The sequence below is a fragment of the Eptesicus fuscus genome, chromosome 8 (assembly GCF_027574615.1).
Source record: "Eptesicus fuscus isolate TK198812 chromosome 8, DD_ASM_mEF_20220401, whole genome shotgun sequence".
Classification (NCBI taxonomy): Eukaryota; Metazoa; Chordata; class Mammalia; order Chiroptera; family Vespertilionidae; genus Eptesicus; species Eptesicus fuscus.
Window position 1 is genome coordinate 43,256,580 of NC_072480.1, and position 21,930 is coordinate 43,278,509.

A 21,930-nucleotide genomic window follows, 5' to 3' on the forward strand; every position below is an offset into this window, starting at 1 on the left:
CAATTGTTTCGTAAAGATATAAGTTTGCACCTGGGTCCGGGTGAGGCCACATGCCCCGGGGCCCGGGTGATGCTGGGTCCCAGGTCCAGGTGAGGCTGCGCACCCCTGAGTCCAGGTGAAGCCGCGCCCCTGGGTCTGGGCGAGACCAAACCAGAGGGAGTCAGACCTGCATTACCACCATTTGTCCACCATCCAGAGCTGAAAAGTCAGTGCTGACATGTACACATAAGGAACTGGTGGACATTGAAATTGGGTCTCAAAAGAACTGTTGGTCCAGAAAGAAACTTACTACAGACTGATTCATTTGCCTGTCAGCATAAATATTATTGCTCATCTCACATTCAGTTCTTATAAGTATATTTCTAGTAACACATGATCTCACTCATCTAGGGGAAATGATGAACAACATAGACTGATGAACAAGAACAGACCCAGAAACAAGGAGGCATCGATCGGACTGTCGGGCCTCAGAGGGAGGGGAGGGGAGGGTGAGGGTAGGGGGGAGAGATCAACCAAAGGACTTGTGTGCATGCATACAAGCCTAACCAATGGTTAAAGACAACAGGGGGGTGGGGGCATCCGTGGGGAGGGGTGGGGGATGGGAATGGGGGGATGAGGACAAATATGTGACACCTTAATCAATAAAGAAATTAAAAAAAAAAGATATAAGTTTGGAACCAGTCAACTATCTCAGCAGAAACTCTGGCAGGTTAAACTGAAGGCATTCTATAGGTAGGAGAATAGATCTACCCAACTGTAAACATGTGTTACCCATCAAGAAGGGGAATGACCCCAAAGGTGAAACAGAGATGAGCAGGTCTGCTACTCCCACAGTGGGCCCAGAGAGTGAAAGTCTGGGGGCCAGTATATCTCTTCCATGGTTTCAGTGGGCCTGGCACCGCCAATGCCACCCAAGTGGGACCAGAGAGCAGAGGACCCAACCAAAGATAGTCCTTGAGCCTTAAACATAATAGAAACTAACTTAATAGGTTTTAGACTTGCTTGGGACCATCAATCCTTTCTTCTCTCCACTTTTGGAATGGGAATGTAAATTCTAGGCCTGTCCCACCAGTGTATTTTGAGACCAGATAATTTGTCTGGTTTACATATTCACAGCTAAAGAGGAATTCTGCCTAGTCTCACCCATGTGTGATTTAGGTGAGATTCTGGACATGCCATTGATGTTGGAAAGCATTAAGACTTTTGAAGTTCTTAAAATGGGTGGATGTATTTTGTATGTGGGAAAAAATGTGAATTGGGGAGTGGGGTGGGGCGAGACTAGAGGGCTGAATTATTCCGCCAAATTCATATGTTGAAGTGACAATCTACTATGTGACTTTTTTGATGACATGGTCTTTAAAAGGTAAATGTTAAGAGGTCCCTAACCCAATATTGCTGGATCTCTATAAGAGAGAGAGACCCCAGGAAAGCACACACATGGAAAAAAGGCCACATGCAAGAAAGCAGTCACATCTGCAAGCAGAGGAGAGAGGCTTCAGTAGAACCAAACTGCGTACATGTTGATCTTGGACTTCTAATCTCAAATACTAAAGGATAGAAATTAAGTTTCTGTTCTTCAAGACACCAAGTCTGGTATTTTATTATGGCAGTCCTGGCAAATTAGCACACATTCCTAGTGCAGGAAGGAAAACATAAACCAACTCTCTTATCACTGAAAGAATGCAGTACTTTTTCTCCACTGCAATGGAGAACAGGGGGACATTTCCTAGTGACTTCTACCGTCCGCGCACGGAGGGCAAAAGGAAAAGAAAGGTCAGGAGAACAGCTCTTTTGGGAGGGAGTGATGGCCGACGTGGTCCTCTGTCTGTGGAGGTGAGACTTCTGGCTAAAGCCCCGCCCACACTCCCCACGCACGCATGGCTTCTCTCCTGAGTGTGTGCTTTGGTCAGAGGTGAGGTCAGATTTCTGGCTAGGTCTTTGCTCACACACTCCATACCCATCAGAACCCTCCCCTAAGTGTGTCCTCTGGTGTCTGGTGAGAAGTGACTTGAAGCCAAACGTGCGGCCACACTGGGAGCACAAGTAAGGCTTGTCCCCTGTGTGTGTCCTCTGGTGTCTGATGAGGGTAACCTTCTGACCAAAGCCCCGCCCACACTCAGGGCACACATAGGGCTTCCCTCCAGTGTGAGGCCTCTGGTGTCCTATGAGGGCGACCTTCTGCTGAAAGCCACGCCCGAACTCAGAGCACAGGTAAGGCTTTTCCCCTGTGTGCGTCCTCTGGTGTCTGATGAGGGTGGCATTCTGGTGAAAGCCGTGGCCACAGTCAGCACAGACATAAGGCTTCTCCCCGGAGTGTGTGACCTGGTGAATGAGGAGCAGGGACTGCTGCCTGAAACCACGCCCGCACTCCAGGCACAAGAAGGGCCTCTCACCAGAATGTGAGCTCTGGTGTTGCAGGAGCCATGCCTTCTGGCAAAAGCCTCTCCCACACTCAGGACATAGGAAGGGCTTCTCCTCCAAGTGTGTCCTCTGGTGCAGGACAAGGGCGATCTTCTGACGAAAGCCTCTCCCACTCTCCTGACAGAAAAAGGGTCTCTCTCCGGAGTGTATCCTCTTGTGGTTAGTGAGCGAGGACGTATACCTGAAGTGTCGCCCACATTCCCTGCACGGGTACGTTTCTCCCCCGAGTGTTTCCTCTGGTGTGTGGTGAGGGAGGACTTCCAGCCAAAGCCTCGTCCACACTCCCCACAACTGTGAGGCTTCTCCCCTGTGTGCATCCTCTGGTGCTTGAGGAGGTCTGACCTCTGGCAGAAACCTCGGCCACATTCAGGGCATGCATGATGCTTCTGGAGGCGAACCAGGCTTGCGTTTGTGCTGCGTCCTTGTGTATATTTTTCATACATGACTGCTCCAGATGCTGAGCAGTCTGCCCCTGTCAACATGTCTGACCCCTCAGGATTCATCTCCTGGTCTGTTCCTTCACCTCTGTTGCCTTCCACCCTGTGTACTGGCTGACCTTGAAATGGGCCAAAGAATATGTTAGAAGTCCCATTTAGCTGCAGCCTCCTGACCACGGTGCCAGAGCCTTCGCTCTCTCCATCTTCTGCTTTTTCTCTCAAGCAGCTTGGAGCGTCCAGTGGGAAGTGACTTCCTACAGAAGAGCCTGGGGAAATCTCAGGGGAGCGGCCACACAGCACTTGTTGTCTGAGGAACTGCGGACTAGAAAAGGCCGCCAGGCAGGAGAGATTAGGCTGGAATTCTGTCCTTGGTTCTGGACAGAGTTCCCGAAGGCATTCGCTCTCTTCTCGCCAGGGCTCGTCCCCTTGCTCCAGTTGTGTGATGAATTTTGGTTTGGAAAAGGCAATTCCTAGCGACACCAAATGGCTGTAGGTCTCCAGCGTTACATCCTGATACAGGATCCTCTGGGCAGGACTTAACAGCTTCCACTCTCTCTCTGTGAAGGCCACAGCTACATCTCTGAAAGCTATTACTGTCTTATCCCTGGTTGTCAGGAGCCCTGGAGCCATATTCCTGGTCGCTGAGTGCTCTTCCTAGAGAAGAGTCAAGTTGCACAGGCAGAGTTAATAGTGACAGTTTCTTCATCTTCTTCCTCGCCCACCACACGCCCGGAGAACAGTCCAACTTCCTTCACTTCTTGAAATCATAGCAAGTATTTAGAATTCAGTTTAAACACCAACTCCTGAGTGAAACCTCTAATCTTAACCCTCTAAAAACACACATGGATGCCATCCTTCCTTCCTATTGCATTTTTATACCACTCTTATTTAGAGCATTTACCATTCTGCCACAATTTACAGTCATTTCTATTCGAATTTATCTCCTTCACTATAATTAAGTTTCTTGTGAATGGGATTTTGACTTACTATTCTATTTCCAGGAAGAGTGATTCATACATAGTGCTTAAGAGTTGCAGTTTTTGTTATTTAGTTCTTGGTGGAATTAAACCCAAAGAGAATATAGACTATCATACAAGAGGTTTTCACAATCTCTTACTCAGACTTAGTCTAGATTGTCATGAAATTTGAGCCTCCATTTTCCCAGCTACATACACAGCTTTTCATTTATTTTTTATTTCTTACACACAGACAACAGTGGGCACAAGGGGTTCTCACCTCATAAGCACTAATTGAGTCTTTGCTGGATTTCATGGTACAAATGGTTACAAAACTAACACTGTACAAAACTGAGACAATTCATAAGTTTAGTTGAGATGAGACAAGAAAGAGATCACAGCAGATTGATTAGTGGAAACAGGCTACCCTGGTTTATTCAGAAAGGCTTGAGTGAAGGAGGTGTCAAAAAACTCTGATAATATGAGCAACTTTGACTTTTATATTTCATCTTTTGTTTGAAAAAACTCTATAGGATTCAGTTGTGAATATCCTTTCCATTATTCTCTGAGTTAATATACTTTATTCTACTGTGAGAATCTGAGGAATACAAAAGCTTCAGTTCAGTAATGTCTTTGTTGAACACATAGAAAAAATGTCTCAAGCATATTATGTGCTTTTGGCATTTATTTAAAGGTTGATGAAGTCTGAGTAATCTGTAGCTGCATTTTAAAACTCATTTGACATAGAAGTTGCCTAATAAATGCAATGTGAATAGTGGATGAGTGACAAATATCACCATACTTTCAGAATGAAAACTTTTAAGAAATAATAATCTCTTCAGAATTTTTTTTAGTTCTAGAAATTATTCATGGTCATTTAAACTCTTCTTGCTGAATAAACATTCTGAATTCTAAAAGTTATATGTATTTCCATCTACTAAACAAAAATAAATGTGGGTTTTCTTAATTTCTAAATCAAAGCAATTATAATCAAAGAATTATTTTCAAAAGTTTTCCTGACCCATTAAAGTTTCTGCACAAAACCAATACATAAAAGAACAATTTTTGTCAGGTTTAAACTAAAGTTATGGTAACACATGTGGGGCTTGATTTATTTACAGTCCACAAACACTCTTCAAGTCTCTTTGGAATGAATGCCATGGTGAGCTAGTGTCATCCTAAACATAATGGCTATGAATAAGCTCCTTCCTTATGAAATAAACTAGAGGCCTGGATCAGGCCGAAATCGGCTCTCCGACATCCCCCTAGGGGTCCTGGATTACAAGAGGGTGCAGGCCAGGCCGAGGGACCCCACCAATGCATGATCAGGGCTAGGGAGGGACGCGGGAGGTTGGCCAGCCAGGGAGGGACCGCAGGAGGGCTCCAGGGCATGTCCAGCCCATCTCGTTCAGTCCCGATCGGCAGCACCCCAACAGTAAGCTAATCTACCAGTCAGAGCATCTGCCCCCTGGTGGTTGGTGCACGTCATAGCGAGAGGTTGAGCGGCCTTAGCATATCATTAGCATATTACGCTTTGATTAGTTGAACTGACAACCAGACGACCAGACACTTAGCATATTAGGCTTTTATTATATAGGATAATTAGACTAAGTTAATATCTGTTCTCTAAAATGTCCACTATTGGTACCTTTGAAGATTGATGCCATTTTCTTTGTCTCTATGTTAGTAATACCTGCTCATTTTGATAGGCCGATAGCTTTCAAGACACCATTTTAGGATATGTCTCAAAAGCAAAAATCACAAACATGTTTGTGCCTTTTTTCTCTAGTTCAATGCAATTGTGGAAACAGAAGGTTGTAGAGGAGATTATAGAGGGTGGGCTTTTAGATTTAAATAGGGATAGCATTTTCTACTGCTATTTGTTCTGAAATTCTAATATATTTAACTTACATCTATTGAGCATCCAGGATGTGCTCAGCACTTTCTTAAAGGCCATGGAAAAAACATCAGAGTTATTATAAAAGAAAGCAATAACCTAGTGATGGAGACAAATAAGTTTTCTTTCAGTTGGAGTGTGATTCGTGCTGGGTAGAGGTATGCACAAAGTTTGAAGGGCATGGGAGAAGCAGTTCAGGTGACAATTTAATAGCAACTGAAAAATCAGAAAGCCTTTCTAATAAAGGGACATCTGCATTGTGTCTTGAAGGATGGGAAGGTTTCAATAGGGAGAGATGGGAGGTACAGGCTTGTGGGAAGATGAAACATAGGGGCAATTGTTTAGAAACAGAAGAGTGCATATTAGATTGTATATTGAAGTCATTGACGTAGAAGAGATTATAATTATAAAAACAGAGTGGTATCTAAGTCTTGTTCTCTGGCCAATGTAAAGTCATCGAAGACTGATGGAAGGAAGTATTCTTCCTTTGTTTTGATTTTCCACATGGTCTTTTATAGAATACAATTAAGACAAGCTAAAGAAGTTTTAGACTGATATTGTTTTATAGCAATGCATCTTATATTTCAGTGGTGGAGACTTGGAAGTAGGGGAACTAGGTAGGATGCAATTTCACTTATTGGAGTGAGAACCTTATGTGATAGCAATGAGAATTTAAAGGAGGAAAGCAATGTTAAATGCTGCAACCTTTTGCAGCGAGGACTCAGGATCTGGAGAAGGAGCATAAAAGGGATACACTAGATAAGAAATATAAATTTAGAAGGCACGGGGGAAGCCACTCTAGTGGAGTGGCTCTTCGAATCTCCTGACCCATATCTTTTTATTTACTAGAATACACATTTTCCTTTAGCAAAGGAAACAGACATTTCAATGGTAAGGTTTGGTAAACAATAAAAGGATTATCAGGTTAGGGCAGTGGTCAGCAAACCTCGGCTCATGAGCCACATGCGGCTCTTTGGCTCCTTGAGTGTGGCTCTTCCACAAAATACCACGTACCCTAATTAAGTTAATAACAATGTACCTACCTATATAGTTTAAGTTTAAAAAATTTGGCTCTCAAAAGAAATTTCAGTCTTTGTACTGTTGATATTTGGCTCTGTTGACTAATGAGTTTGCCGACCACTGGGTTAGGGGATTGCCTTCAGCCATTCAGCCAGCAGCAGGTAATAGTATGCTGATTCTCAGCCCTTGCTGAATATCAAAGTCCATCAGCCTTCTGATGGACTTCTTGCATTTATATGTTAACTACTTGTTGGTCTTTGCCTCCAGCAGTTAAATATACTATGAAGACCAAATTGAGAGCACTGAAACACCACTTGGGTATGGAATGAGAGGGAGGGAGGAGACCCAAATGTTTCTGAATAGAAACTTTCTGAAGAGAATTCTAAGGTGGGGAACTTAGGAGAATTGCACACATGGGGGCTACCATTGTCAGAATTTTCTACCTCCAGGCTTGTACTTGGGATTGGAATGGGAAGAGGAGACTGTCATTGAGACAGTGGTATAGTAAAAAACTGAGGAAGTGCACACAACCGATAATTATGCATTAAGTCAGGGTACACAACTGCAAAGCAGAGTGCCAAAGTACCAGATGAAGGTGTCAGATCTAGAGTATAAAGTCAGGAATCTAGGTCCTAGGAGAGAGAGCAAGTCCATGTGAGCCAAGAGTAAAAAAGGGGAGTTTCTAGGGAAAATACTGTAATTGAGTCCCAGCAGCCAGAGTATGTAGGTCCAGCTTAAAGGATCAATACAGGAAAAGCAACTTTACATCTTTTGAGAAAGTTTGAAGTGATTATATAGATAAACTGCTGAAAATTGTATTTTGGAATTCAGGGAAAAGTTGAAAGCTAAAAATGGAGAGAATTTGGATTCATCTTCATAGAGATGGAGTTCATATCATGGGAAAGCATAGACCACCAGAGAAAATATAGTGAAGGGAAAAATGATATACAATGCAACTTTGGTGGAGTGGGTTCCAGGAAAACTTGAGTAGAAGAAGAGTTATAAGGCCAGTAGGTATGAATTTTCCAGTAAAAAAACACCCCCAAGTTTATAAAAAATGTAACTATTCACTTTTCCATAACCAAACTTAAATACTCCCCCACTCTTTTTTTTGCTTCTGTAAAGCAGAAACTGTACTCTGTTGAATAAATGTCAGAGTTTGCCAGATTTTCACCCACTGTTTCCCAGTTCAGCAGTTGGCAGAGAATGTGAGACATGAACTAGTAATAAAATTAGAAGTAAAACAAGCTCACATTTATGAGAAAAGGAACAAATCTCTGTAAGACAACCTTGTCTTCCTTTTAACACTCACCATTTCTTGAAAGAATGATAGTGACTGAAAACAACTCATGAAGAAATAACCCACCAAAATAAGAACATTTCTTAGCAGTTTTTAGTTCTTGGCTTTTCTACAAATCAGTGCATCATGTCAGAATGTATTTATTGATCATATATGATGTTGCTTGTTTGATCCACAAACTTATTTGCTCAGTGAACTGGATTTCCCACATGGAATTATCAACTTCCTTGTTATAATTTATATCTTTATTTTCTTCACTATATTCTCTTGTAATATTTTTATTTCTATGTATTGATGCCCTAATGATACTAAAAACCCTTTAAATGTCATAAGACTTTCTATGAAAAAAATGGCATAATGCTAAGCTCATGGGGCTTAATTAGAATATTAGATTAGCTAATTATGAGAAACAAAGTGGTTGTATGGGAAAACATCAGGAAACTTTTTATTCTTTCTGAAGTTTATAGCAGAATATAAAAAATAGATCTCATTAAAGATTGTATTTCATTAATCATATCCAGAAAGAAAATGTTGCCATGGGCTGGGATTGGAGGAAGAGTTCTTGAAGAACTTTTCAACTGCATTTCTCTTAACAGTCCTCTCAATCATTATGAAATTATAGGATACTCCAGTGGAGCACAAGCTGGTTAAAACCCTTTGAAAATAAGTCCTAGGCAGAAAAAAATAAAACAAAACAAACAAACAAAAGCCACTGTTTGTTTGTAACATTGCAAAGATGAGTATGTTTGAGTATGTTTCTATTCTGTTTATTTAGATCAGGGGTTGGTAAACTATGACAAATAGGCCAAATCCAACCACTGTCAGTTTTTATAAATAAAATTTTATTTGAAAACAGCCACACCCTTTTGTTTACATATTGGCTACTTTTGTAATTAAGTGTGAGTTAAGTAGACCACAGAGTTGAAAATACTTATTCTTTGAATCATTACAGAAAGTATATGTCAACCCTGATTTAGATGCTCTTACTGACTCTGCTCTCAAGTATTGATATGTGCTCTGCACAAAGTAGTTGATGAATAAATACGACTGATTAACTCATTCATTCATCTGGTGTTGAATCTGCCTTATTTGTATCACATAGCAGCTAAAATAATAAAACACAAGATTTAATATGGTTTCAAAATTTTCTTGAAAATTTTACAAATTTCAAATGACCAGAAATTATGGTGTGGGTATAAGAAAAACCAAAGCATTAATTTAAAAATTATAATTCCTAAAATGGCCATAAGGAATGTTATTTTCTTACATTAACAAAACAAGTATTACTTGATTGATACCATCCTGCTAAGTCCTAATGTGCTCATTTACCTGGAATCAATGGCTCTTTTAATAAATAAATAATGTTTGCATAATTGTACCTTATCAAATCCTATAGAAATTATAAATCCTACACGTGTACGTATCAGTTCTAGTACAAAAAACAGCGTGGGAATAGATTTCCCTGGGCAGTGTAATGTTGATAAAAAGTGACTTCTGCTGATGAATCTCTCTGCTTCCTTTTATTGGTTCCCTTTTGCTTTGGAAGTGAGTTTGATGACCAAATGCAGTAGTTATTTTAGCTTAGATTACAAATATGTCCTTCCCATCATTACTTGGCTGTTATTATTATTTTTTTAATGAAAAAGCATCAATGCAGTTTATCTCAGTGCTTCTAATCTATGAGAATAACCTCTTAATGCTACATCAGAAGTTGATTCATCAATATTTAATTTGGAAAGCATAAGCAATTTAGCATAGTACTAGGTAACAGACTAGAACAAAAACAAAAGAACATCAAAGTGAAGTATGAACAATGACCGACAGACATTCTTAAACTCCAGGGGAACAATGAACCTCCCAAAACTGTATACAAAAAGTTGTGTAGTTCATGCACTTTTCTGGTGAGAGGTCCCACATTCCAATCAACTTCTAAAGGGGCCAAACACACAGAGTAGAATTTTGATCGCCTTTCCTATATATTCAGTAATGAAAGCTGTGGATGGGCCTTATGAAATTTACTCCTAGACATTTAATAGTCAATTTTCATGGAAAGAAGATAAGAAGGAAAACAAATAAAAGTAACTTGCAAGGTCTAGGCAGGGGAAAACTCCAAAGTGCTATTTACCCTCAAAGTTTAATTACATGTTCTGATTTAGAGAGGAGAAATAGGGACCTAAGTGTTAGTATAAGCAAGGAGGCTTCCATAGGATTTTTTCAAATCCTTAGAAACCTAAACTTAGTAGGAATAAAGCAATAGCAAGAATTTAAAATGCAACTTAACTCAGTTTTCAGTTTCTGCATATTAGCAACTTATTTTTATTTTTGACTATCACAAACTTCAATCAAAATATATTTAAAAATATTTCTCATGCATTTAACAAATCTGACAAAGGACAAGTATCCAATTTACTTGCATTGTACTATGAAGCTTTAACTGACTAGCCAATTAACATATATTTAAAATCATTAAGTAAAGGTAACAATGAAAAAAATCAAAACATTAATCTGATGGCATCCCATTACTATGCAGTGTTCATTAACTCTACTAGTAATTACCCTCGAGTATAGGCAAAATGTAGATGGAGGAATTTCCCTCAAAAGCAAGTTTAAGGGATTAAACATCATCATCATCATCAACATCATCATCATCATCACTACTGAGGATAAAGCTGTTGCCTGTGGACAGGGCCCCTTCTTTCTGTATATTCCCCAAACCACTCACAGTCCCTTTCTCATCAGAATCATCAAACAACTTCTCGGAATCGTCATCTTCGAATATGTTTTCACCTATACCTTCTTTTTTTTTTCACATTTTAATTTTTGTTTTTAATTGTGGTAAACTACATATAACATAAAATTCACCATCTTAAGCATTTTTTTGTTTTTTGTTATTTTTAAAATTTCTTTATTGATTAAGGTATTACATATGTGTCCTTATCCCCCGCCTTACCCCCCTCATCCCCCCAACTCATGCCCTCATCCCCTGTTGTCTATGTCCATTGGTTAGGCTTATATGCATGCATACAAGTCCTTTGGTTGATCTCACCTTCTAACCCCCACCCTCCCATACCTTCACCTATACCTTCTTCATCCTCCTTTGCATCTATTTATCTTTCTTTTCATCTCAATATTCAAACATCTTTTTATCTGCATCATCTTCTTCCTCTTTTTCACCAGCATCTTTAAGCCCCTTTTCATCTGTATCTTCTTTGTCCTCTTTTTTTTAAAAAAAAATGTTTTTATTGATTTTTGGAGAGAGGGGGAGGGAGAGGAATAGATAGAAACATCAATGAGAGAAGAAAATCATTGATCATCTGCCTCTTACAAGGCCCCCACTGGGGATTGAGCCCACAACCAGTGACATCTTGATTCCTGGGCTGAGGCTCAACCACTGAACCACACCAGGAGGGCTTCTTTGTCTTCTTTTTCATCAGACTCATCATCAAAAACTTTTTTATATGTTTCTTCTCCTCCTTTTCATCTGATTCTTCGTCAAACTCTCTCAGAGCCTTTCTCATCAAACACTTTTTCAGAGCTATCATCTTCAAATTCTGATTTTTCAGAGTCATTTTCTTCTCTTTTTCAAGAATTTTTTTCATTAAACTCCTTGTCAGAGCCATTCACAGTAAACTCTTTTTTCCTCAAATTCTTTTTCAGAGCCACCTTCCAGCAGCCTTTCAGAAACAGTCTTCTTCAGATTCTCTTTCTGACTCATCTTCTTCAGACTCCTTGTTGGGGGCTGTTCTCTTCTGCAGACTCCTTTGCAAAGCCATTCTCTTCAAAATCATTTTTGAGTCATTTCATTTGGATGCTCCTCTGGGGCTATTCACTTTAGACTCTTTTGTAGGACTATCCTCTACCAACTCTTTTTTTGGGACTGCCTTCTCCAGACTCTCTTTCAAGGTAGTCTCCACACCCTCGTTTGGGGCAGCCTTCTGCAGACCTTCTTTCAAGACAGCCTTCTTCAGCCACTTTACGAGGCCACTCAAAATTCTCCTCCATCTTCTGTTTTTGCAAACTTCTTTTCATCCTCAGGTTCTTCAGATTCCATTTGAGTTGCAGCTTCTTGAGCATTCATTTCAGATGTGTTAGGATGCTCTGAAAAACGCCTTACTCTGGAAGGCCCTGCCCTTTCTGAAGCACAGATGGAATTTGAATGCCAGAGACCTATATTGGCTTAGGAGTATTGAGGAAAGCCTCCCATCTTTTCAGCCTTTCCTCCCTTTCTCTTGTGATCTCCACCTGATAATCGGTAGTTCCATCCCACTGAGCAGTGATTTGACAACCAAACCACCATCCATCGAGGGTTTGAATACAATAATCAACTCTCTCTGGATCCCTGAAAGACACAGAGGTCACACCATCTGGGTTTTTATCAAACAGAGTTTCCTAATTTGTCTAAACTTTGAACACTCAAAGACTTTCTCTGATCTTCTCATTCAGCACCGACAGATCATCCTCAAAATACACAGAATGAAACATATTTTTGATGATGACAATTCACTCATGGCACATTCAGGATGGCCCATCCATTCTCTCAGGCCTCCAATCCAACTGCTTTGTTGCAGAGATGGATTTTTCTTGCAGTCCTAGCACTTCTTAGAGCCATCATATTCCCGCTTCATAAGAAACTTTGCCACCTCGACATGTAATTCATAGCCTCTGATTTCATCTTCATCCAAAAGTTTTAATGTGAGATCCACAGATTCCTTCTTCAAATAACAGCAAAGCCCATCTCCTTCAAGATTTCCTTGGTTATCTTTGTAAAGCTTGACCTTAGATTTTGCTGTTTGAGGATCTTTCATAATGCCATACTTGGACATAAGCTGTATAAATTCATCCGGTGTAATGCTGGAGACAAACCAGACACAAATATACTTGCATTTCTGTCGTCTTCAACTTGAATCCATCCTGATTCTGCCTTTCTCTCCCCGTGGCCCCCCCTCCTCTTTTTGGGATCAATTAATTCAGGAATTTTTCTTTGAGGAGGTTCCTCTTCAGGCCCAGTACTAACATCTAGTACATTTGCAGTAGAGCTGGACGTACCATCATCATTAGAAAAGCCATAATTGGCCTGGTATGTACCAATGAAATTTTCAGTGATTTTGGAGAACCAAGCCTTCTTCTCCAGGTCCCACTCATAGGGGTTTCATCTGGCTGTTGCCTGAAAGAATTGGCTTCTCTACCTGGATCTTTCTGGGTGTCTCTGTCCTTGGTGTCTCTGCACAATGTTTGCATTCACAACTGTTCATCAAAGTCAACTTTCCCATCCAAGTTGTTGCCACTCACATTGCCGGCTTAGCCAAGAGGCAGAGCCTAGGTGAGCTGAGAGGCTGAGATGAGGCAAGTCTGAGATGACTGCAGTTCCCAGGCAACATGGGGAAATAACTTGAGAACCACGGACGCCAGCTCAGACTGCGCAGTCGCCATTCAGCTGTTATTTTTATCCTCTTCTAAGGATTCTGCTTCACATTTGACTTCTTATTGTATACTACTATAATTTTACTTGGGAAATTAGTTTTTGAGAAACTAAAAATATATGATTGGTTGTCACATCCAGCATATGTATGAATTTATATAAAGTTTATTAAACTTGTCAGTCAACTTGGGTCCATTGCTAAAAGCCAAAAGTAAGTGTCCCTAAGTGAGATAGGGGGAAATCATCTGGCTATTCCAGTCATGGGAGAGAAGATATTTAGCTTCATACTGTAATTAGCATTTTCAGAAGGACCATAATTATATATTACATTGCTTTTCCAGGCCATTGCACACAAAGAGGTCTTTTTGTGAGTTTAGAAGTAACTGTAATAACATGAATTTTAATGATTGACAGTCATGGGCTAAAATATAATCATGAACTGATGGCTTTTTTTTGTCTAAAGAGATTTCTCGACTTTCAAGTATATTTCCTGGAATAAATACTCCTTACAGGCTAAGTGAAAATATAAACAATATTATTTATTTTCTTTTAAGAAAATAAACAATAACAAAACTAAAACCACAAAAAGAAAAACAGTGAAACATTTTATTAGATGAGAAGCCCTGCTCTTGCCAATCATTTACCTTGTACAGTTCATTCATAATCTTATGAATTCATGTCCACAGGCATGAATTAAAGAAATAACTATTTTCTGTTACTCATTTTCAGGTAGTACACAAAAGTAGCTTAAAGATTATGTTATAAAGAAAAGAAACTAAGCACAGACACAAACATGCAAGGTACTGTGATCAGGCTTTCCGAACACATTTTGCTTTGTATTTTAAAATGTGCTCTTTATATGCAAAGTAACAAAAGCTAAATAAATATACATGATCTGCAATCCACAGATAGTTCCAGCTATACATCTAGAAGCACTGGTTAGGAGTGAGATGTATGCACCCCCAAAATAAGGCTGTAAAATCTGCTTCAATTCTAAGTCAAAGGATCAATAGTGTTTATTTAAAAGCTGAGCTGTGGGGTTTTAATGCAAGGCTGATTCTGCCTTCAGAAAGACCAACTTGTTTTGCACTGTCCTGGAAGTTTGATTCATAAAGCTGTTCATAACGTTTACTGAATGCCTAATGGAGGCCATAAAACTCCCTGCACAGATCTTGGGTAAAAACTTCTCCTCTTTGACTGTTTTATTTCATCTCCCAGAATGGAGAGACATCCTCACTTGTTTTCAGAATTTAATTTGAGAACCACAGGAAATTATTTTTTGATAGGTATATTCCCTTTCTGATCGGCTCAAAATGCCAAAATATATGCTGCATCAGAGGGGCCTTAAGCTTTACCTCCATACAATACCCAAAATCAATGTGGTAGAAACTCTATAGGAAAATAATTTTTAAAAACATTCTTTAGCAATTAAGTTCTATTTGTGGAGGAGGCAGTTTCAAAATACATGGGAAAGCCTCCGGCAGCTCTGACCACTACTCTAAGCTGTGATTTATTTTATAAGCATAAAAGGCTCCATACACCCACCAAAACAAAACAGGAACCCTGGGTGGGAAAATACACTCTCTTCAATGAGCGTCTTTCAGTTGGATCCTCTTACTGCTGGGGCTGTGCATATAGGAGGGGAATTACTCTCTCTGATTTGAACTGGTATTTTTCATGAGTGAGAATTATAAAATCAGGTAGCTACAAGAATGCCTCTTTATACTCTGTAGGAAGGCCATTATATTTCCACTTAACCCAAAATGTGTTTGTATGGATACAGTTGCCAACTTTTATAATTTGGTCAACTTTTATATAAGCAGTTTAAGAAGTATTGTCAACAAATAAGAAAGGAGAAATCAATCACAGTATGCAAAAATACTTCATAAATATTTGAACATTTTTATTTTAAAATGAAAAGACTATGAGAACCTAATATAACTATGGAAGATTCATGATTTTTAAATGAAAAAGAGTGATTCCATTCCGACACAATAATAATAAAAACATTTCAACATATATTCAATTTCATAGAGGGATATTTATTTGAGTGTTGGGAGAAGGAGGTATTAGACTAGCTTCCTGACCTTAAAGACACTACAAAATATGATTAGTGTGTGTTTCTTTCAATTTTTCTTAGGTATTTTTTAATTTTTTTATTTTGTATATGTTTTTATTAATTTCATAGAGAGGGAGAAAGGGATAGAAACATCAATGATAAGAGAGATCTGAATGGCTACCTCCTGCATGACCCCTACTGGGGATCGAGCCCACAACCTGGGCATGTGCCCTGACCGGGAATCAACCACTGAGTTATGCCAGCCAACCTATAATTACTGTTTTTAATGAAAAATTCACAAAAGTTTCCAGCTTCAAGATTTAGTAGGCATATTATATCATTACTAGTGGCCCAGTGCATGAATTCAAGCATGGGTAGGGTCTGGCTGGCCCACCCCGATGGAGGTTGGTGGGGCTGATTGGAGGCAGGGGCAGCTGGGGGTAGGGCCGTGGGCGGTTGGCCAGCCAGCCCTGCCCCCAATCGGACCGGTTGGCTAACCACAGTGGGCATCATAGCGACATAGCGACTGGTTGTTCCAGTCGTTCCAGCGTTCTGGTCGCTGGCTTTTTATATATATAGACTAGAAGCCCAGTGCACAAAATTTGTGCATGGGGGGGTCCCTTAGCCCAGCCTGTACTCTCTTCAATCTGCGATCCCTCTTGCAATCCAGAACCACTGGCTCCTAACCGCTCACCTGCCTGCCTGCCTGATGTCCCTAACTTCTCTCCCCTGCCAGCCTGATCTCCCTAACTGCTCTCCCATCATGGCCTGATCGTCCTAACTGCCTAACTGCCACTTTTCCCTTCTCCCGCGGTACCGGCCTTCTCCCTTCTGCCTTCTCACATGGTGCTGGCCTTCTCACTTCTCCAGTGGCATCGGCTTTCTTCCTTCTCCCTTCTCCCTTCTGCCTTCTCCTGTGGTGCCTTCTCCCGCGGCCTCTGCAAAAGGTACTGTGGTACTGGACTGGCTCTCACAGCTGCCACGGCTGCGGGCCCTCAGCCCTTGCAGCCACTGTGGCTTTGTCTGGAAGGACGTCCAGAAGGATGTCCAGAAGATGTCCAGTCTAATTAGCATATTACCCTTTTATTAGTATAAATAACTAAAATAATTCAGAGAACAACAAGGGAAATTATGGAAGAAAATCATTTGTCTTAAAAAAGACATTTTTCCCCTCCCTAAGGCTGTAATGGTTAGGTTTTCTGGAGCAAAAAAAAAACCTGTGTATTATAACTGTAAGATATAATGTTCTTACCATTGCCCTTTGTGCCTATTACTACCATTTATCCTACTAAATATAAGTGGTAATATAGAGTGTATGTATGAACATGTATTAACTCAATGTGGCCTTTATATAAAAAATTAAGTTATTATAAAACCTGGCCTTATCTTCAAGTGTTTTAAGGCACAGTCTTTGTTATCTGAGCTTTGATCATCATATTTCAACAAATTATGTTGCTCACTTCCGCAGGACTAAACACAATGAGCAACAACATATATTAAACTTTATTAGAGGCCCAATGCACAAAAATTCATGTAAGAATAGGCCTTCCTTCCCCCGGGCTGCTGGCACCAGCTTTCCTCTAGCACCCAGGACCCGGGCTTCCCTCCTCCAGCTGCCAGCAGGTACCTGGAGCCCTGGCTGGCTTCCTCTGGGCTACCCACAGGCACCCGGGACTTGAGCTGGCTTCCCCCAGGCCGCCCGCAGGCACCCGGGATCTGGCTGGCTTCCCCCCAGCCCCGGCTTCATCAGAAAGGACGTCCAGAATGACGTCCAGAAGAAATCTGGTCTAATTAGCATATTACCCTTTTATTTTTATAGATGTAACACTCATTAATATAAACCAGGATCATGAATGAAAGCAATAACTACCACAGTGTCACTAATGAGGAAATATTTTTAAATGTTATGGATTTCGTAGCACACAGACCTTGACAATTTAAAATGACACTAATTTAAAGACTAATATTTTACCTTTATGATCAATAAATTATTAGGACTCATGTCACATGGAGTCTAATCATTAATATATTTTTAAAAATTGGTACTAACACAACACACTTAACTCTTTCACCTAAAACTATATTTTGTTTGAAGTAGTTACCCTACATTCAAAAGGTATGTGAATGAATGGTTGCATTTTTGCTTCCAAATAAGCTTATTGGTATGTATATGTCAGTTTATTTCATTATAACTCATTCTGTCTAAATATATATACATGAGTACAGATGTATACTCCTTATCTCTACAGAGAGATAATAATAATAGTTATTTGCCAAGTAATCATTATGAAAAGGCATCATATAAATCATCATATATATTCTGATCCCAAACCTTTTGAGATTTTATTATCATTGTTGCTCCCGTTATTATTATTACTGTTGTTATTTTGTAGAAGATCAAACTGAAACTTGGAGATATAAAGTAACTTGCTAAAGATATCGTCACTAGTAATCAGTTAGCGTGCAGGCCTATATTCCTTACCATTAGGTACATTGCCTTCCCTGTTTTTAACTATTTGTACTATCCTTTCACCAAAATCATACCTATAATCTCCATGACTGGGCTCTGTGTTTTGGCAAGCATACTAAGTATGAGAAAAAGAAAAAAAAAAACTTTTATTTAGATGTTTCAATATTATTCAGCTCCTGGAGGTCCCTAGGGCAGATGTCCTTTACCTAGGGAAAAATCCCAGAATAAGCTCTGAAGTAAAGTATGTTTGGGGGGCAGGGGAACCCTACAAAATCACTGTGAATCTTAATGCAAATGTAAATATTGTGATTTGAAAAAGCAAATTGCTTCAAATATGATTGAGGTGGAACTATATCTCTAAAGCTTAAATGCCGTTTGGGTGTTGGATTGAGGGTAGTATAGAGATTTGAATAAATGCTTTTCTCCAGGTTGCAAAATGTTGCTTGTTCTTGTTGCTTGGCCTGTGTGTGTGTGTGTGTGTGTGTGTGTGTGTGTGTGTGTGTGTGTGTGAAGAAACAAGTTTTGGTATCAGTACAAAAAGAATAAAAGGGAACTTCATGGGAGGGAGAATCATATCAATAGAATGAAAGCATGAACTCCAATACTTCATGTTTCAGAGGTGAAAAAGGATCAATTGTGTAAATGGTTTGTATACATTACATAACCCTTGAACTCAGCTTCTTGAATTGATATTAGGAACAGGGCACAATAGCGGCTCTCATCCCTTCTATAGTCTTTGATGCACTGGGGGGAACACACCAAATAATCTCAGTTTCTTTCAGTCCTAATATTCTACAATTCTAGCTAAGTTGTCCCTTTTCAATGAAGTTGTGACTATCCAGCCATCATTCCTCCATCATTCCACCTTCACGCCCCATTCAAACTCTGTCCTCTTCTAATGCCAAGTGAGTTCACTTCTTCTAAATTAACCTCATTTTTCTTTGATTTTTTTTTGTCAACTGTTATGTATACTAGAATTTTAATGGTTGTTACGTTGATTTCATTGTCCTACATATTTACTAGTACATCATGTTTATTGTATTAAAGTAGCCTGATTCAGGCTGAGCTGCCTTGGAGTTACAGACTTACGTGCCTCTAATCCAGCAAAGAGTGAGGAATATTCCTGAGCTCTGCACAAGGGACAGATAGTAGTACTGAGACATATAAACAAGAAAAGATGCATTTTCCAGAATCAAATAAGTTGTCAGTGTGCAAAACAGAAAAATAGAATCAATAGAATGAGATAAAAAACATCAACAGAAATAAAGAAAGCCGAATCTGACTACATGCTGAGGGGGGACTCGTCCTAGCTTTGGAACTTATGTCAGTTCTGCTTGGAACAATGTATGATACATGCTAATTTGACCTAATCTAATTCAAGTAATATGATTGTGTATATATATATTCTGACTAAAAATGTAGGTGCATACTAATTTTTTAAAACACTATAATAATTATGCAGAGAAGGCCTTTGGAAGATGTTTATAGAGCTATCCTATGTAATAAAGTGGTAATATGCAAATTGACTGTCACGCCCTCACACAAGATGGCCGCCACAAGATGGCCGCCACAAGATGGCCCGCAGGGGAGGGCAGTTGTGGGCGATCAGGCCAGAAGGGAAGGGCAGTTAGGGGTGACGAGGCCAGTAGGGGAGGGCAGTTGGGGGAGACCAGGCCTGCAGGGGAGGGCAGTTAGGGACGACCAGGCCAGCAGGGGAGGGCAGTTGTGGGCAATCAGGCCAGAAGGGAAGGGCAGTTAGGGGTGACGAGGCCATCAGGGGAGGGGAGTTGGGGGAGACCAGACCTGCAGGGGAGGGCAGTTAGGGGCAACCAGGCTGGCAGAGGAGGGCAGTTGGGGGCAATCGGGCTGACAGGGGAGCAGTTAGGCATCGATCAGGCTGGCAGGGGAGTGGTTAGGGGGTGATCAGGCTGGCAGGCAGAAGCGGTTAGGGGCAATCAGGCAGGCAGGCAGGCAAGCAGTTGGGAGCCAGCAGTCCTGGATTGTGAGAGGGATCCCAGATTGGAGAGAGTGCAGGCTGGGCTGAGGGACAACCCCCCCCCCAGTGCACGAATTTCATGCACCAGGCCTCTAGTTAGTTAATAGGTTTTTTAAAAATTCTGAGTAATGGCTTCTTTAGAGAAAAACATAGCCACAATAGAAGAAAAAAACAAAAACACAACACCAAAACCCAAGTATCCTATCTAATAATAGAGTAATATGCAAATTAGGCATCACTCCACAAAATGGTGGCCCTCATACCCACAAGATGGCGGCGCCCAGTCCCCTCAGCCCCGCTGCTGGAGTGTCTGGCCTGTCCCACCAGCAAACAGAGCACTGAGAGCAGGGCATGGTTGCTTCCTTAGTGCTGCGGCAGCGGGAAGCCGCCAGGCCCTGTGCACATGGAGCCGGCGGAGGAGCAGGGCCTGGAGTCTTCTCCTGTTGGTCGCTGAGGCGATCGGGAAGATGCCCGGCCCTGCACACACAGAGCTGGTGGAGAAGCAGGGCCTGTGGCCACGGCAATCAGGAAGACGCCAGGCCCTGCGCACATGGAGCCGGCAGAGGAGCAGGGCCTGGAGTCTTCCCGTTGGTCGCCGTGGCGATCGGGAAGACTCCCAGTACCAGCAGAGCAGGGAATGGTGGCTTCCTGATCTCGGCAGCGGGGAAGCCGCCAGGCCCTGCAAAGCCAGGCATGGCGGCTTCCTTAGTGGGGCAGTGGCAGGGAAGTCCCCATACATGGCAGACAGAGCCCAGACAGCAGGGCTTGGGGGCTTCCTTAGTGGGCAATGGCGGTGGGAGCACTCCCAGGCCCCGCAGACAGAGCCTGGACAACAGGGCACGGGGGCTTCCTTAATGTGTCCATATCTGGGAAGCCCCCAGGCCCGGCAGACAGAGCACACTGCAGGGCATTGGGGCTTCCTTCGCATGGCGCATGGCAGCAGCAGGCAGAGAGCGACAGCAGGGCATGGGGGCCTCATCTCCATGGCTGCAGGGAAACCTCCAGGCCCTGTGGAGAGCAGAGAACCATGGGGAGTGGGCCTAAGCCATCAGTAGGATATCCTCTAAGAGCTACCAGATTGTAGAGGGTGCAGGTTGGGCTGAGGGACCCCCGTGCACGAATTTCGTGCACTGGGCCTCTAATCTATTATAATGCATTATAGCCTATAAGTCACAATTATATCAATTGATTCAGAAAATCAAGCCAAATAAAACTAATGTGATGAAAGAAATAGCAAGTACATTTTCAGGTAATGAGTAATCTTTTATCACCATACAATGTCAGCTGAGGTTGGTTTCAGCAGTTTTTTTTGTACTTAACCAAGATCTTACATGACTCTGACTCTTCAACATGTCACTGCTAGCTTTTAGGTCTTTGACCATCCTGGATAGCATTGAACTCTGTACCAGTGGCCTGCACCTTAAACTCTATTTTCATAAGCTTCTAATTAATAGTCAATGAAAGGTTTAGAAATGGATAACATCTTGTTTAATCCAGTCAAGTCATATTTAGGAAACCACTGAAAATTTGCTCCTCTCTTTTATTTCTATCTCTTCTTTCCTCCCCCTCCCTCTCTCCTTTTCTTTCTTTTTCTTTTCTTTCCTTTCTCTCCTTCCTTCCTTCCTTCCTTCCTTCCATTTTTACTTTCTTTTGTAAGCACAGAGGCATACTAAAAATCTCTCCATATTAAATATTCAAACACTTTAAATAGTATTCCACTTCTCTCCTTCTCTGCCAACCTTTAGAAGAGTTTTTCCCAGATGCCCATTATTTGCTTTATGTCTCCCAGCACTTTTTTTTCTCAGTGCCATGGCACATATAGAACATGATAGATGACAATGGCTATAGGGACTGTCTCTGAGGATCCCGCGGTTCTGCCTATTCCAAAATGCTGAGAGGATCGATAACATGGTGCACCTGTAACCCTCCAGGATTCACTGCTGTGCTGAGGTACA

The 21,930-nt window shown here is 41.2% G+C and overlaps 1 protein-coding gene and 1 pseudogene across 1 annotated transcript; both read right to left on the reverse strand.

Annotated features, from left to right (window-relative positions):
- Positions 1-1,620: 1,620 nt before the first annotated feature.
- ZNF169 (zinc finger protein 169) lies at positions 1,621-3,488 on the reverse strand. The gene is given in 2 exon segments (XM_054720293.1): positions 1,621-2,636; positions 2,639-3,488. Coding segments are annotated over 2 exon segments (1,866 nt in total).
- A 7,157-nt stretch (positions 3,489-10,645) lies between these two features.
- Positions 10,646-21,357, reverse strand: LOC103288393 (HIV Tat-specific factor 1 homolog; annotated as a pseudogene).
- Positions 21,358-21,930: the final 573 nt, after the last annotated feature.